A 13052-nucleotide genomic window follows, 5' to 3' on the forward strand; every position below is an offset into this window, starting at 1 on the left:
AATCATTAGTGCGTCTTACAATTCTAATATTGTTTAGTCAAAATTCACACTTCATGCAGTTAACAAGTAAATTACACATATTCTTCAACAATGAATCTTTTTTTTTTTGTATGTTAAAAATCCTTTAAACATTATGTTTGTGCTTTTTCTTCTCTATAATTATATGATAAAATATTAAATTTAAAGGAACTTATGTAGACATATATAAAATCCACGATTGTAAGATTATATTTTGTGAAAGTGAATGACAAGATGTCAATGTTTTTCATTCTACAGTAATCGTCCGTTAAACTCTTTGTTATTATAATCCAGATTACATCCTGCGTAAGTGAATATCAAGACATTAATGTTTTTCATTCTACAGTAATCGTCTGTTAAACTTTCTATTATGATAGTCCAGATTACATTTTGTGCAAGTGAATATCAAGATGTCAATGTTTTTCATTTTATCGTAATCGTCCATTAGACTCTCTGTTATGATAATCCAGATTACATCCTGCGTAAGTGAATATCAAGATATTAATGGTTTTCATTCTACAGTAATCGTCCGTTAAACTCTCTGTTATGATAATCCAGATTACATTCTGCGTAAGTGAATATCAAGATATTAATGTTTTTCATTCTACAATAATCGTCTGTTAAACTTTCTATTATGATAGTCCAGATTACATTCTGTGCCAGTGAGTATCAAGATATTGTTTTTCATTAACAAAAAACAGTAATCGTCTACTAAATATTAAGGTAATCCTCTGTTAAATAATAAGATATTATTATTATACTCTGTATTGTTATTATATACTGTGTTTACGTATATTTAAGGTAATAAGTTTACCTATACTTTGCTTAAGGATTGTTGTATATAAATATCGCACAGGGAGATTTTGTGCAAAGCATTTGTCTTAACAAAACAATAATATGTAATAATGTATTTATGCATTTTTTGTTTTTTTGTTTTTATGAACATGGTTATATAATTTTGATTTTCATTCTGTTAAAAATAAAGTCCAATATTCTTTTGGCAAAAACGAGCTATGTGTAATTTTATTTTTGTAACTTTCCCCAACACTGGCTCCCTTCATAAGATCTCACCTTTTCAGATTAACAGAGTTGTAACGGGTTCAATGGTTCTTCGAAAAACATCAGAAAATTACAAGATCGAACAATTTGGATTGAAACTTTAATAATGAACAGAGTCGATTTCTGTTACGTCTCAACAACATGAGCGACATAAACATAAGTTCAGCAAGCTGCAAAATCCTAAACACCAGCCGGGGAGTAATTTTTTGCTGTGACCTTATGTAGATGGACGAAACTGAAATAGCTGATGAGCTTCGTTCCCAAGAAGTTATGGAGGTGAAGCGAATAACGAAACGGCAGAGCGGAGTGGAATAACCTACACCTTCCCTTATATTAAAATTTAATTTTCTGGTATCACCATCCTGACCCTCATAGGGGAAAACAGCCACCATTTGACGATTACTGTCGCCATGCCACCCTCTCCGTTCCTAGACCTGATGCGATTTACCGGAGATCATTTCCAAAACCTCGGCAAAAGGCATCTCTCAGCCTTGATCTTGCCTCAGTCAGGATACCACCGATGCAAATGCCAGATGTGACATTCCCATCGGTGTACTGTTACTTAAGAACTGGTAAAAGCAAACAAAACACATTTCGGCAAGTCTTCTACAAAACTGATTTGACAATAGCCAAAGGAACTGACACACTTCCGGAGAGCATACAAGGTGAGCTCAACACGCAACAATAAAATATACTAAAACAAAACGTAGAAGAAAACGTAATACAAAAACATAAAAGAGGGGAATATTAAAACAAAACAACAGGTCAGACCAAGGCAAATTTGGTCCTTTTCCAAATAAACAAGGAAACCTTCCATAATCGTCATAATTCACACGGAGATCCAACATCGACTCGATGAAATCGAGCCGACAAGTAGTCTCCGTGTGCATTTATTGATATTTAGTGCATTCATACACCACATGAAAGGAGTTGTCCAGCTGTCCACACTGTGAACACATCCAGAATCCAAAGGCCAAATCGCTGCATTCTGTCTCTGAAGGCACTATACCCAGAAAGAAATAGCGTCACATACCTGTTAGGGATTATCCAAGAGGTGTCTCACAAACCAACAAGATCCGGAAAGTGATTGTGCATATAACGTCCACTCTCCACCTCATCCCATAGAGAAGATTAAGGTTACCTGTTGTTTCGAGTACAACCTTTCATCCCCAACCCATGATGATGTTTCCAGTGTCAAGGGTATGGCTGTACTACATCTTGTTCAAAAACTGTAATTTGTGCTCGATGTGCCAACGAAGGTCACAACGACACAAACTGCCAGGAGGAAGAAAAATGTGCTAACTGTGGGGAACACATAAATGCTCGCTCACAAGATTGCCCAACTTTTAAAAAAGGTAAAAGTCTGTTCTGAGCAAAATCTCTCTTTCTTAGCCTTCCCAAGAGAATATAAAAAAAGATACTGAACTCGCGTAACCTGGTTAAACCAGATGTTTCTGTTGCCAGCACTACATCATGTAAAGCCTCTGCTAATGCAGGTAATCAACAGTGCGGATCCTGCTCTGAGCAGAAAAGACTTGTTCAGATGTTATCTGATCAGATTGCTTTGCTTACTGCAACTATTTCTGAGCTAAAGAAGATGAATAAGAAGTCAGTAGTTGCAGCTAGTGAAACTAACGTTAGTGAGATCCCTCTTAAATTTCCTGAGTGCCCGAAGTTCTACCTGTACAGGCAGCAGTAAATACAGCTGGCGGTAAGCCATCTAATAAAGTCCCTGTTAAGGGAAGCCACACAACCACCTCCTCTGGGATGTCATCTGCGAGACTTCCCATTTTTCAAAATCTCCCCCTTCATCACCTAGTATACTGGAGGACATGGTTGAGGTACCACCCGACCACAGGGTATCGAAGTGTTTTAAAATCAAAAAATTAGAAAAAGAAAAATAGGATCCCTTACAACTATAATTTTTTATATATTTATATTTATCTGTAATTCTGTATCCATAACTACCTTTATTTATGAGCATTATTCAGTGGAAAGCTAGTGGTCTTAGGTCCCTCATTGAAGATGTTAGAGTATTGATGCACGCACATGAACCATTAATAATGTGCTTCCAAGAAATGCACCTTCTACAACAAGATGTAGTAACACTCAAAGGTTATTTCTGTGGGAGATACGACTGTCTTGAAGACAGTACAGAAAGTGGTAGAGTTGCTATTTTGATGTGGAATGAGGTTTCAGATACAAGGATATCAATAGCTACCCTCATTCCTGCTGTTGCTGTAAAAATTTCTGTCCCTTTCAAATTGCATATTTGCAATTTGTGTTTCTCACCAAACTCTGAGTTCAGTGCTCTAGACATATCAAATCTCCTCACACAGATTCCATCGCCATCATTAATAGCAGCAGATTTTAATGCCCACCATATTTCATGGAACTCATCTTTCTGCTCCTTTCAAGAAAATATGATAGGGTGAGACAAGATTGGGACCTTTTTCTACTGAATAATGGATCATGCACATTCATATCGTTATCATCTGCTACATAGTCTAACATTGACCTCTCCTTATGCTCACAGTTTTACTCTCTTGTCTTAATTGGTCTGTTAGTCTTTTATAGCAGTGATCAGAGGCCAATTATATTTTTTGGTATCAACCGCAGGATGAACAAAAGGACACGGAGATGGATTTTTGTAAAAGCAAATTGGAACAGTTATCATAAAGCTTTTTCGTCATAGTATGACGATGGTACAGATGCCCTAGATCAACTAATCAATTTTACATCCCGGGTAATTGAGAATGCTAATATATATATTCCGCAAACATCTGGAAATACTAGACTTCCCTCCATTCCTTGGTGGAATGATTACTGCCACAAAGCTATTAGGTAACGATGGCAGGTACTGCATAAATTTAACAGCAGGCCTACAAATTCTTTATCAGGTAGCGTCACCTTGGAGAATGGTGTGCCTCAAGGAAGTGTATTAAGTGCCACCTAGTTTGTTATTGCCATTAACAGTAGTAAATGTATGCAGCCACTTGTTTCATGTTCTTTATTTGTTGATGATTTTGCTATGTATATTACGTCCCATTCAACAATCACAGCAGAGAAACTACTATTGGACACTACAGCTCGCCTTGAAGCTTCGTGCAAGGTTTCACCTTGAAGCTTCAGGTAAAAAGGTTTCATCATTTTACCTGAGAAAACAAAATGTGTAGCCTTTTCTCGCCTGTGGGACTATTTTATTCCGTAAGTCTTTCTCAACGGAGAGCGAATTGATATCTCAACTGATGTTAAGTTTCAAAGTTTATTATTTGATAACCGTCTTATGTAGATCAAACACATCAAACAAAAACAAAATCTTCCAAAATTCTAGATATGCTGCATCTCCTTAGCAACACCAATTGGGGATCTGATTGATCATGTATGTGGTTTTGTAGTATTCCTTACTTCATTCACGTTTTGATTGCGGTTGTGTCACCTACTCTTTAGCACGTCATATCACGCTAAAGATGTTAGATGCTATACATTATTTTTTTCTTTGTCTTGCTACAGGTACTTTTAGATCAAGCCCTATCACTAGCATACTTGTTGTGTGTGGTGAACCATAACCTTGGGATAGATGGGAGCAACTTCTAGCATTTTACTCTGCCTGTCTTAAAGGAGAACCGAATCACCAGGCTTTTAACCCAGTCCTCGTGAATTCTAATTTACAAAGTTATGAAGATTGTCCACATTATACCGCACCTATGGCTGTTCATACCCCGGCATTTACTACACCTTATAAATGTTGACATACCTTCTCTTTTTCAAACGTATCCTCCGTGGAGAATAAACCTTATAAATTTTATTTTTGACCTTACCATGTATGTACAATAAACAATCAACACCACCTATCATATTTAAACAAAAATTTCAAAAAGCAGAAGTATACACAGATAGATCGATACCATTGGACGCGCATCTGTTGTTAATGACAGAACCTATATAGTTGGTGTACCTGGTATTACAAGCGTCTTTACTGCTGAACTATACGCTATAAATAAGGCTTTGAATATCATTAACCCTAAGTACCCTCATATTCTTATTTGTAGTGACTTCTAAGGCTTGGAGAGCCTTAGTAAATGTCCTAGAAATCCCATCATCACAGAAATCTACAATGCAATCGCCGAGTTGAATCATCGCAACACACAAGTGAGTTTCTGCTGGATCTGATGTCAGCAGTAAACGCATGTTTACACACCCTCACGGACATTGTTAAATTTTATTTATGTTTATTTAAATTTTAAACATTTGTTTGTTTTTATTTTTGAGTTGCTTTTTAAATAAATTTATTTTATTATTAAGATTCTGACTGTGAATTTAGTTTTAAATTTTTAGTGATATTTTATCTGCAGTATAATTTTTAATTATAGTTGTTTCTTTTTTTTGTGTTTAATTTTATTCTAGCTTTAGTTTTTAGTTTATTAATTTTTTTTATCATTATAACATGTTGATCCGGACAAATACAAAAAAAAGTTCTCTAGATAAAATCATTCAAATATACACACACATATATATATTTAAAGAGAAAATCAAAGTAAATTTATAATTTATCTAGGTAAAATAAATTCATTTATTTTTATTGGTACATTTTATAGATCACATCAGGAGTGGAATGCTATTTTATGAATTAAAAAAAAACTTGCATCATTTGTTTGGTGGATCAAGAAAATCACAGTACAACCTTGATCAGAGCAGCATTACAAAATATACAGTTATAAAATTTAAAGTAGATGTTATTAAAGTCCATATTAATTATTTAAAATATTAAATAATATTAAGATGAATACAACAAGATGCTAAATATAAATTATAACTCAGAAGGCATAGTGAAAATTGTTTGAACATATATTTATGTATACACTGAACAGAGATACAGAAATTTTTTTTAAAAATAGTATTACTTAAAAATTCAACCACAGAGTAATATTAAATGTATCTTAAATAAATTGGTGGTAAGATTTTGTAAATGTTTCAGCAATTTATTAAAAACAACAAAGGAAGCATAAAGTCCTTCTTATAAGCCAAAGCATTGTTTCCGTTATAAAAAAACTATTCCTTGTTATAAGGAATAGATGGATAAGGTGGATATTACTTTTTTTTTAAGAATAAGTGACATTTGTAGCAAAGATTGCCTTATTTATAAACACATGGCTAAGTTAATATTTTTAATTTTCTAATTATTGGTCTACACCATTTGTACTTACAGACCCCAAACAATATTCTGGCAGCACATCTTTTTCCCATGAAAACCTGTTGCAACTTAGTTAGGGAGCCCCAAGGGATGATATTAAACTTAAGAAAGAAAGTATAAATTTCAGATAGACATTCTAATTCATGAACTTCTCCAGCTCCTTACAAGTAAATAACAATCAAATTATCCTAGCAAATTCACCTTTATGTTCACCGGGAAGAGATATTTTCAGATTCAAAAATCTAGCCTATGCGTAGATAAGTATCAAAATCAGTTAATAGTTACCAACTAAAAAATATTGAAATATGAGCTGTGAAAATTGATGTGAGACATTGTAAGTTGATTGTTAGGCAGCAGGGTACATAGATTTTTATTGATGAAAAATATTTGTGAAAAACTCTATGCTTACATTTCATGCAAATCAGTCAACAAAAGGGGTATTTTTCAATGTTATGTTAGTTGGTAGTATTATAGCCTGACAAGATATTTAATTTTAACAACACACATTAAAACTTAATCCATAAAATAATTGATTCTTTTTGTTATATTTCAGACTTATAAGCCTCCAGGAGCTAAAGACATTCCAATTGATTTCCGTGTTACACTGCTACGTAAATCTGATAATCCATTTGGAGTGTATAGATCAAAAGGTAATTATGTTGCTTAATACACATTTAAGTATTGTCAGAAACAGAGTCTATGGAAAAGATGAACTAAAAAAAGAGGTAATTATAACACTGGTTATTTCCTGGAACGTTTGAGTAACAAATTCATGCTATCTTGTATAGAATTTTGTATTAAAAAATAATTTTTTGGATGAACAGTGCATTTTTATTAAGGGTACTACAAAAATAGAGATGGAATTTACAGTTGTTCAGTGGCTGTTTTGACACCAATTCAAAGTAAATCACAATGGTGCATCTTCATTTGGTCTATACTTTCTAAACATGAGTGCAGTACTTTGAATTAAGTGGTTCTGTCATAAAAAAGAAATTTCCCAGTGAATGTGTAGGTGAATATATGCCTGATAATATTGATCCACATTTATGCTATATAGCCCTAAACATTTTGCTTGTCAAAAATTTTCATATGCATTCAAATTTATGGTTCAAAAGTATAAGCATTAAAAAAGTGATAAAGTAAAACACTGTTTACTACAAACTCTTTCATATCATAAACATTGAAGATGTTATTCAGCACATGCTACTTCTTTTAACTGACTAATCAAGTTTGTTAAAACAGCACAGTAAAGATTACTGTTAGTTAACAGTGATTTTAAAAAAAGATTGGACCCATAATGCGCATTCTACTCACACTGACCCAGACTCCAAGTTCCTCTTCATTTAAAGATTTTTCGTGCAATTCATGCAGGTTAATTGTCAATTACAGTCATGTATTTTGTGAATTAATATACCCTCCCAGATGAAACCACACTACATCTGTAAAAAACACAATTTCAAGGATACCTGTGGAACTTTCATCAACAAAACATTCAAACCATTAATAACTTAGTCTTTTGCATGATTTGTAGGTTTCAGTTCTTGAATACACATAACTTTGTAGGGGAAAAGTCTCAGCTCTTTTCTACAGTTTTACATGCAGTAGTAAGTCTGATAAATTGCTGCTGTGGTAACAAACACACTGACTTTGACTGATTTTTGACCGTAATATCTGAAATATCAAGCAGCTTCTTTTTGCTTAGTTTAGGTGGCCTTCCACTTCAATCAGCATCTTCAACAGAGCCTGTTACCTGAAATTTTTTTATAAGAGTTTGAACAACATTGCGATGAGGAACAGAAGTATTTGGAAATTTTTCACAAAACTTGTGCTTCACAAAATCAGTATACTTGTCACCTTCACGAAAGATGAGTATTCAACAAGAAAAATGTGTTCCTCTACTGAATGAACCATTACATTTCTCACAACTATTGATTCCGATAAATGAAACAACATGAAAGGAAACAAATCACATTCAATCACAGCTCAACAACTGACATTCTTGGTTTATTACTGAACCATGCTCAACAAATGCATAGGGCAACCAACCTGACACCGAAAAACAGAATGCACCATATAATTCTAAAGCATATTGCACAGCGACTTTCCAAATGCACCATATTTTTGGGTGATTTTTTATTTATTTATAAATCAGCAAAACTTTTTATAATGTGCCATCCTTGTGTACTTCATATTCCCATGTTCATCTGATAAGTACTAAATGTATTATTTTACATCTGTTTTTCTTTGATTTATTTTATGTATGCCTACTTGTTATCAAATTTTACATAAAGATATATTACTGATATACATTAACATATCAATGTTTAAATCCATTGACACTCTGTGTGCTACAGGAAAATTTTAAATCAAGCAGTATTTGGAATCTAAAAAAAATTGTTATATTTTAATGTTTGTATTTATCTAAACAAGAAAGTGTGATTTTACATCAATTGTGATTTATTGTTTTAGTCATTTTGCTGTCATTCACTGTGATAAATTTTTATATATTCGACTTTTTGTTGTTCTGCAGCCACTGGAGAACCACCCCTTAATATGAGTGTTGCTGTAATTTTTGCTATAAGGAATGCTTTAGAATCTGCAAGAAAGGATTCAGGAAAAATTGAAGACTGGTTTAATCTTGGTGTGTATATTTTAATGTCCTATTTAATATTTTTAGGAAGTAATTGATTTTTCTTACATGAATAAATAAGGCTGCTTGAAAATTATTATTTATTCTTACTAGAAGAAATTAATAAATTCAAAGCCAAGGGATCTTCTAAGAAATCAGTCAATTAATTATAAATTATTGTAAATACTGTAAATTATTTTCAATAATTTAACATAGTTATCAGCATCATCATTATGTACATGAAACGTTAACGTTACATGTAACATTATGTTAACGTAGTAACATAGTAATTATTAACATAGTAATAACATATGTAATGATGTAACATTGACTACGATTTTCTTCAATGCGGTTTTGTCAATATTATCATTTAACGTTACATTAGGTAATGAGAAACTCGTATTAGCGACGTTAACCATTGCTTTTTCTGAAGATAACGATGCTGTGATGTTGCTAACAGTGTCAGCAAACTTATTTTTTGATGATGATGATACGCTAGCGTTGTAAAAAATGGGCAATGCTTCCACGGTTGATGAATTACATCATATTGACAGAATATTAACCGGCGATGGTGCAAAAAAAACCACTCTACATCGTATCAGTTTCATCGTTGTACACGTTTCATATTCTATATTCGATAGCGGACGCACTGGTATTCCCTTTATTGGAGACGACAACAACGATGTTTTTTTTTTTACCACCCATCTCTGATCCGGTCAAAGGGTAGGGCTTAAGATATAATCCCTGCCCTGCTGTGTCGGCTTTTCTTTTCATCATCATTTCAACAGGACTTTTCATATTATTCCTTTTAAGAACTCGCATATATACTTCAAAAATTACATTTTAAATGCTAAAATGTAACAAAAATTTTATAAAAAAACAAGAAAAATTATATCCACACTCCAAAAATAACCTGAAACCCGCAAAATCCAAGTACAAAGAGCATCAGTAGGACCATAAATAACCGAATAATCTTAGTATAAATTCTGACAAAGGAATACATTAGTCTGACAGCAGATGGTAAGGGTTTTGTATTTCCAAAATTTAACAAAGCATTTTTTATTTAATCTATCAGAACCCATTGGAATCAACGTCCAACAATATTTAGTCTTCTTTTTCAGATTGTGGTTTCTAAATCTTAAAAAATCAGGCCTTTTTTCTTATTCTTTGACTTTGTAAATTTCTCTATTTGATTTCATTCTGTAAATGTCTTTCGTTTTTCTTGGGCCATGGACAGTTCTTAGAATTCTCCTTTCAGTTTTTAAAAATGATTCTAGATTTATTATATTAGAGGTTTATGTCCTATAAAGGATTACTGATTTCAGTACTATATTAGACTGTTTTATTTTGCATTCTGGATAAATGTTTTTTGTTATATATATATTTTTAGTTAAAAATTTCCATTTCTCAAAAACTATTTTTCTGCTTTCAAATGCCGTCTTATCTGAATTATTTGAGGTTATTATTTTGTCAAAATATTTAAATTTATCTATGCATTTAATTTTTCAAAAATTTTATTTCTGTACATTTCTTATTTTGTTTAGAATCTGTCATTATTTCCGTTTTAGAGGAGATTTGTAAACCAGCTTTTTCAGTAATTATTTTGAAATCCCCAACTTCAGAAATTACCTCTTTTTCTAAATTCGCCAGTAAAGCCAAATCATCTAGAAAAGCCAAAGAATTTACTCATATTTTTTCTTTTCCCTGTCCTGGTTTCAGAAGCAGTCTTGTTAACATTCCGAAATGTTTTCATTATTCTATTTAATACTAGGTTAAAGAGTAGGTGAAAGGCCATCAGCTGTCTCACATGTTTTAATCTTGAAAGGATTGGTGATTCTTCTAAAAATTTTATTTTTTGAGAATGTTTTTTAGACTTAGTTTTACTAAATTTATAATTTTCTGATGCACTCCGTATTCTTTCATTGTATTTTATATATACTAGTTTTCAAAAAAAATATTCTATAATACAGGTAGTCATATTACCTTATTAATTCCTGTTGTTATAAATTGCCCATGCTTATTAATTAAACTATTGTTCAATTAATAAGCACAGCAATAATAATAATAATAATAAAATGCATCGCACACAGGAATAATAAAAATTACACCCCATTACAAATTAGACCTGCACAACTAAGCCACATTTCAGTAACACAAAAATTGTCACTTATCAAGGTATAATTCTATTAAATTTTGTTAATAATAAATTTGTTGAGATACCTTTTTGGTAGGTACATCTTCACCTACAATGAACCACATGCACAACCATTATACAGTTGTATCTACCAAAAAATAGATGAATATTTTTTATTAGTTATATATAAAAAAGTCTTAAACTAAAATGTAATATCAATTTAAAAAAGTACTTATATTATTTTTTTGTCATAATACTGTATAATATTTTTATATATTGTTTCAGCAAACCCTCTTACTCATGAACAAATCTGGTTGAGTGCTTTGACAGACATCAAATCAATGACACTTTGAGTTTGCACAAAGAGAATTAGTTATTCATGGTACTTTATTTGTATGAATGAATCACCTAGATAAAATTAGCGTGTTTGTTTTAATTCATCATGCAATGGAAAATAAGTATTTATGTACATAATTTTTTTTTTCTGTAAGATGTGAAGGTAATTTTAAAACATAGATTTTTTGTATAATTGCATAATTCATAGAAACTAAATCTGTTATAAGATGAATGATGTTTTACAATTACTGATGTACATTTGTTTGGTTTCAAATAGATTACTAAATATATTTTTGAAATAAGTTTCTAATTAATGTTGTTTGTGATGATGCAATGTATCATATAAGAAGTAGTTGGTTGATCTGCTTCAAGGAGTAAACATTTTTTTTTATTCCGTGATGAATAACTTTTTAATTATTGTTATTTTCTAGCCCACAATTCAGTGTGTTAGTGAGCTTCATAGTTCTAAAAGCTTAAAATTCAGCAATGTAAAGTTTTGAAATTAAGAAAGGTTTCATAATTTTCTAGCATTCTGATTATATTTAAATTAATTATTCTTTCAGCAGGTAGATATTGTTTCCCAGTCTGATTACTGATATAAAGTTCATACATTTATTCATTCCTTCATAATATTCTATACTCCTTTTAGATTAAATTCTAAAATTTTGAAACTTTTAACAAAACTATTTTGGAACTCTTGACAAAATATGAAGCCAGAGGTAAACCACAGAATTTATATTTTAAATTAAATAAGTATAAATTAAAAAAAAAAAGAAATGTAAAGATATAAATTTAATAAATTTACTATGTTTATTCAGTTGTCTGTAAATATAGTTTTTTTTTAACCTTGCCATTTAAATTTAATTATTCCATCTCTCAAACTTATGTAAAAACATTCAGTTCAATGCTTGAAAATGAGCTTAATATTATTACAATAATATTAAATGGAAATTATATTAATAAAGACTGAAATGAATTAAGAATCATGAGATACATTTGGTGGATATTGATCAATTATCTATCTGGTAGTTCAAATAAAATATTCTATCACAGTTAAATAACCGCTCAATTTGAAAAGGTTTGTATGTTAATTAAAATACATCTTTTATCAAAAATTACTTTAAAAAATTATTAGTAGATACATTAGATTAGTAGAACTCATAATTATAAATCATAATTTTTTGGAAACACTTCGAAAAGAGATGATTTGGAAATTTTAGTCTGTGCATTTATATTAAAAGCAATGTTGCATGCAGTATTAAATAAAATGTTACTGTCTGTCTTGTTGAACTGAATCTGATTATTCATAGCTTTAAACTTATTACTGTAACTATGTGAAATATTGTTCTGCGAAGGTCATTTAATAATAATTAAAGAGACAAATGGCAACAGGGATAAACAACTCAATAGAATATACTGAAACTTTCTGTCATTCAAGTTGTCATCCCTGAAAATATTAGTTGTTTGAAATGAATTTCCTTTAATATACATCTTTTGTTTATTTCAAAATGTTAGCTCTGCTTGAAATGTGTACTGTGCAAGAACAGCGAGTACTGATAACATTTTATTTTATGAAGCTGTAAAACTGGTGAAATCACTAGTGGATATTTAGAACATGGTAAAAATATATTAATGGGATTGAACAGATTATATTGGACAGAACAAGTGTAATAACATTATTT

The 13052-nt window shown here is 31.3% G+C and overlaps 1 protein-coding gene across 1 annotated transcript in view; it reads left to right on the top strand.

Moving 5' to 3' along the window:
- Positions 1-12147, top strand: part of LOC142321708 (xanthine dehydrogenase-like) — a 146836-nt gene extending 134689 nt beyond the window's left edge. The window contains exons 25-27 of the mRNA XM_075360011.1: positions 6825-6921; positions 8802-8912; positions 11320-12147. Coding sequence (XP_075216126.1) covers positions 6825-6921; positions 8802-8912; positions 11320-11387 — 276 coding nt within the window. The 3' untranslated portion in view covers positions 11388-12147. The remainder of the gene's footprint in view (positions 1-6824; positions 6922-8801; positions 8913-11319) is intronic.
- The last annotated feature ends 905 nt before the right edge of the window (positions 12148-13052 follow it).

The sequence above is a fragment of the Lycorma delicatula genome, chromosome 1 (genome assembly GCF_047948215.1).
Source record: "Lycorma delicatula isolate Av1 chromosome 1, ASM4794821v1, whole genome shotgun sequence".
Lineage (NCBI taxonomy): Eukaryota > Metazoa > Arthropoda > Insecta > Hemiptera > Fulgoridae > Lycorma > Lycorma delicatula.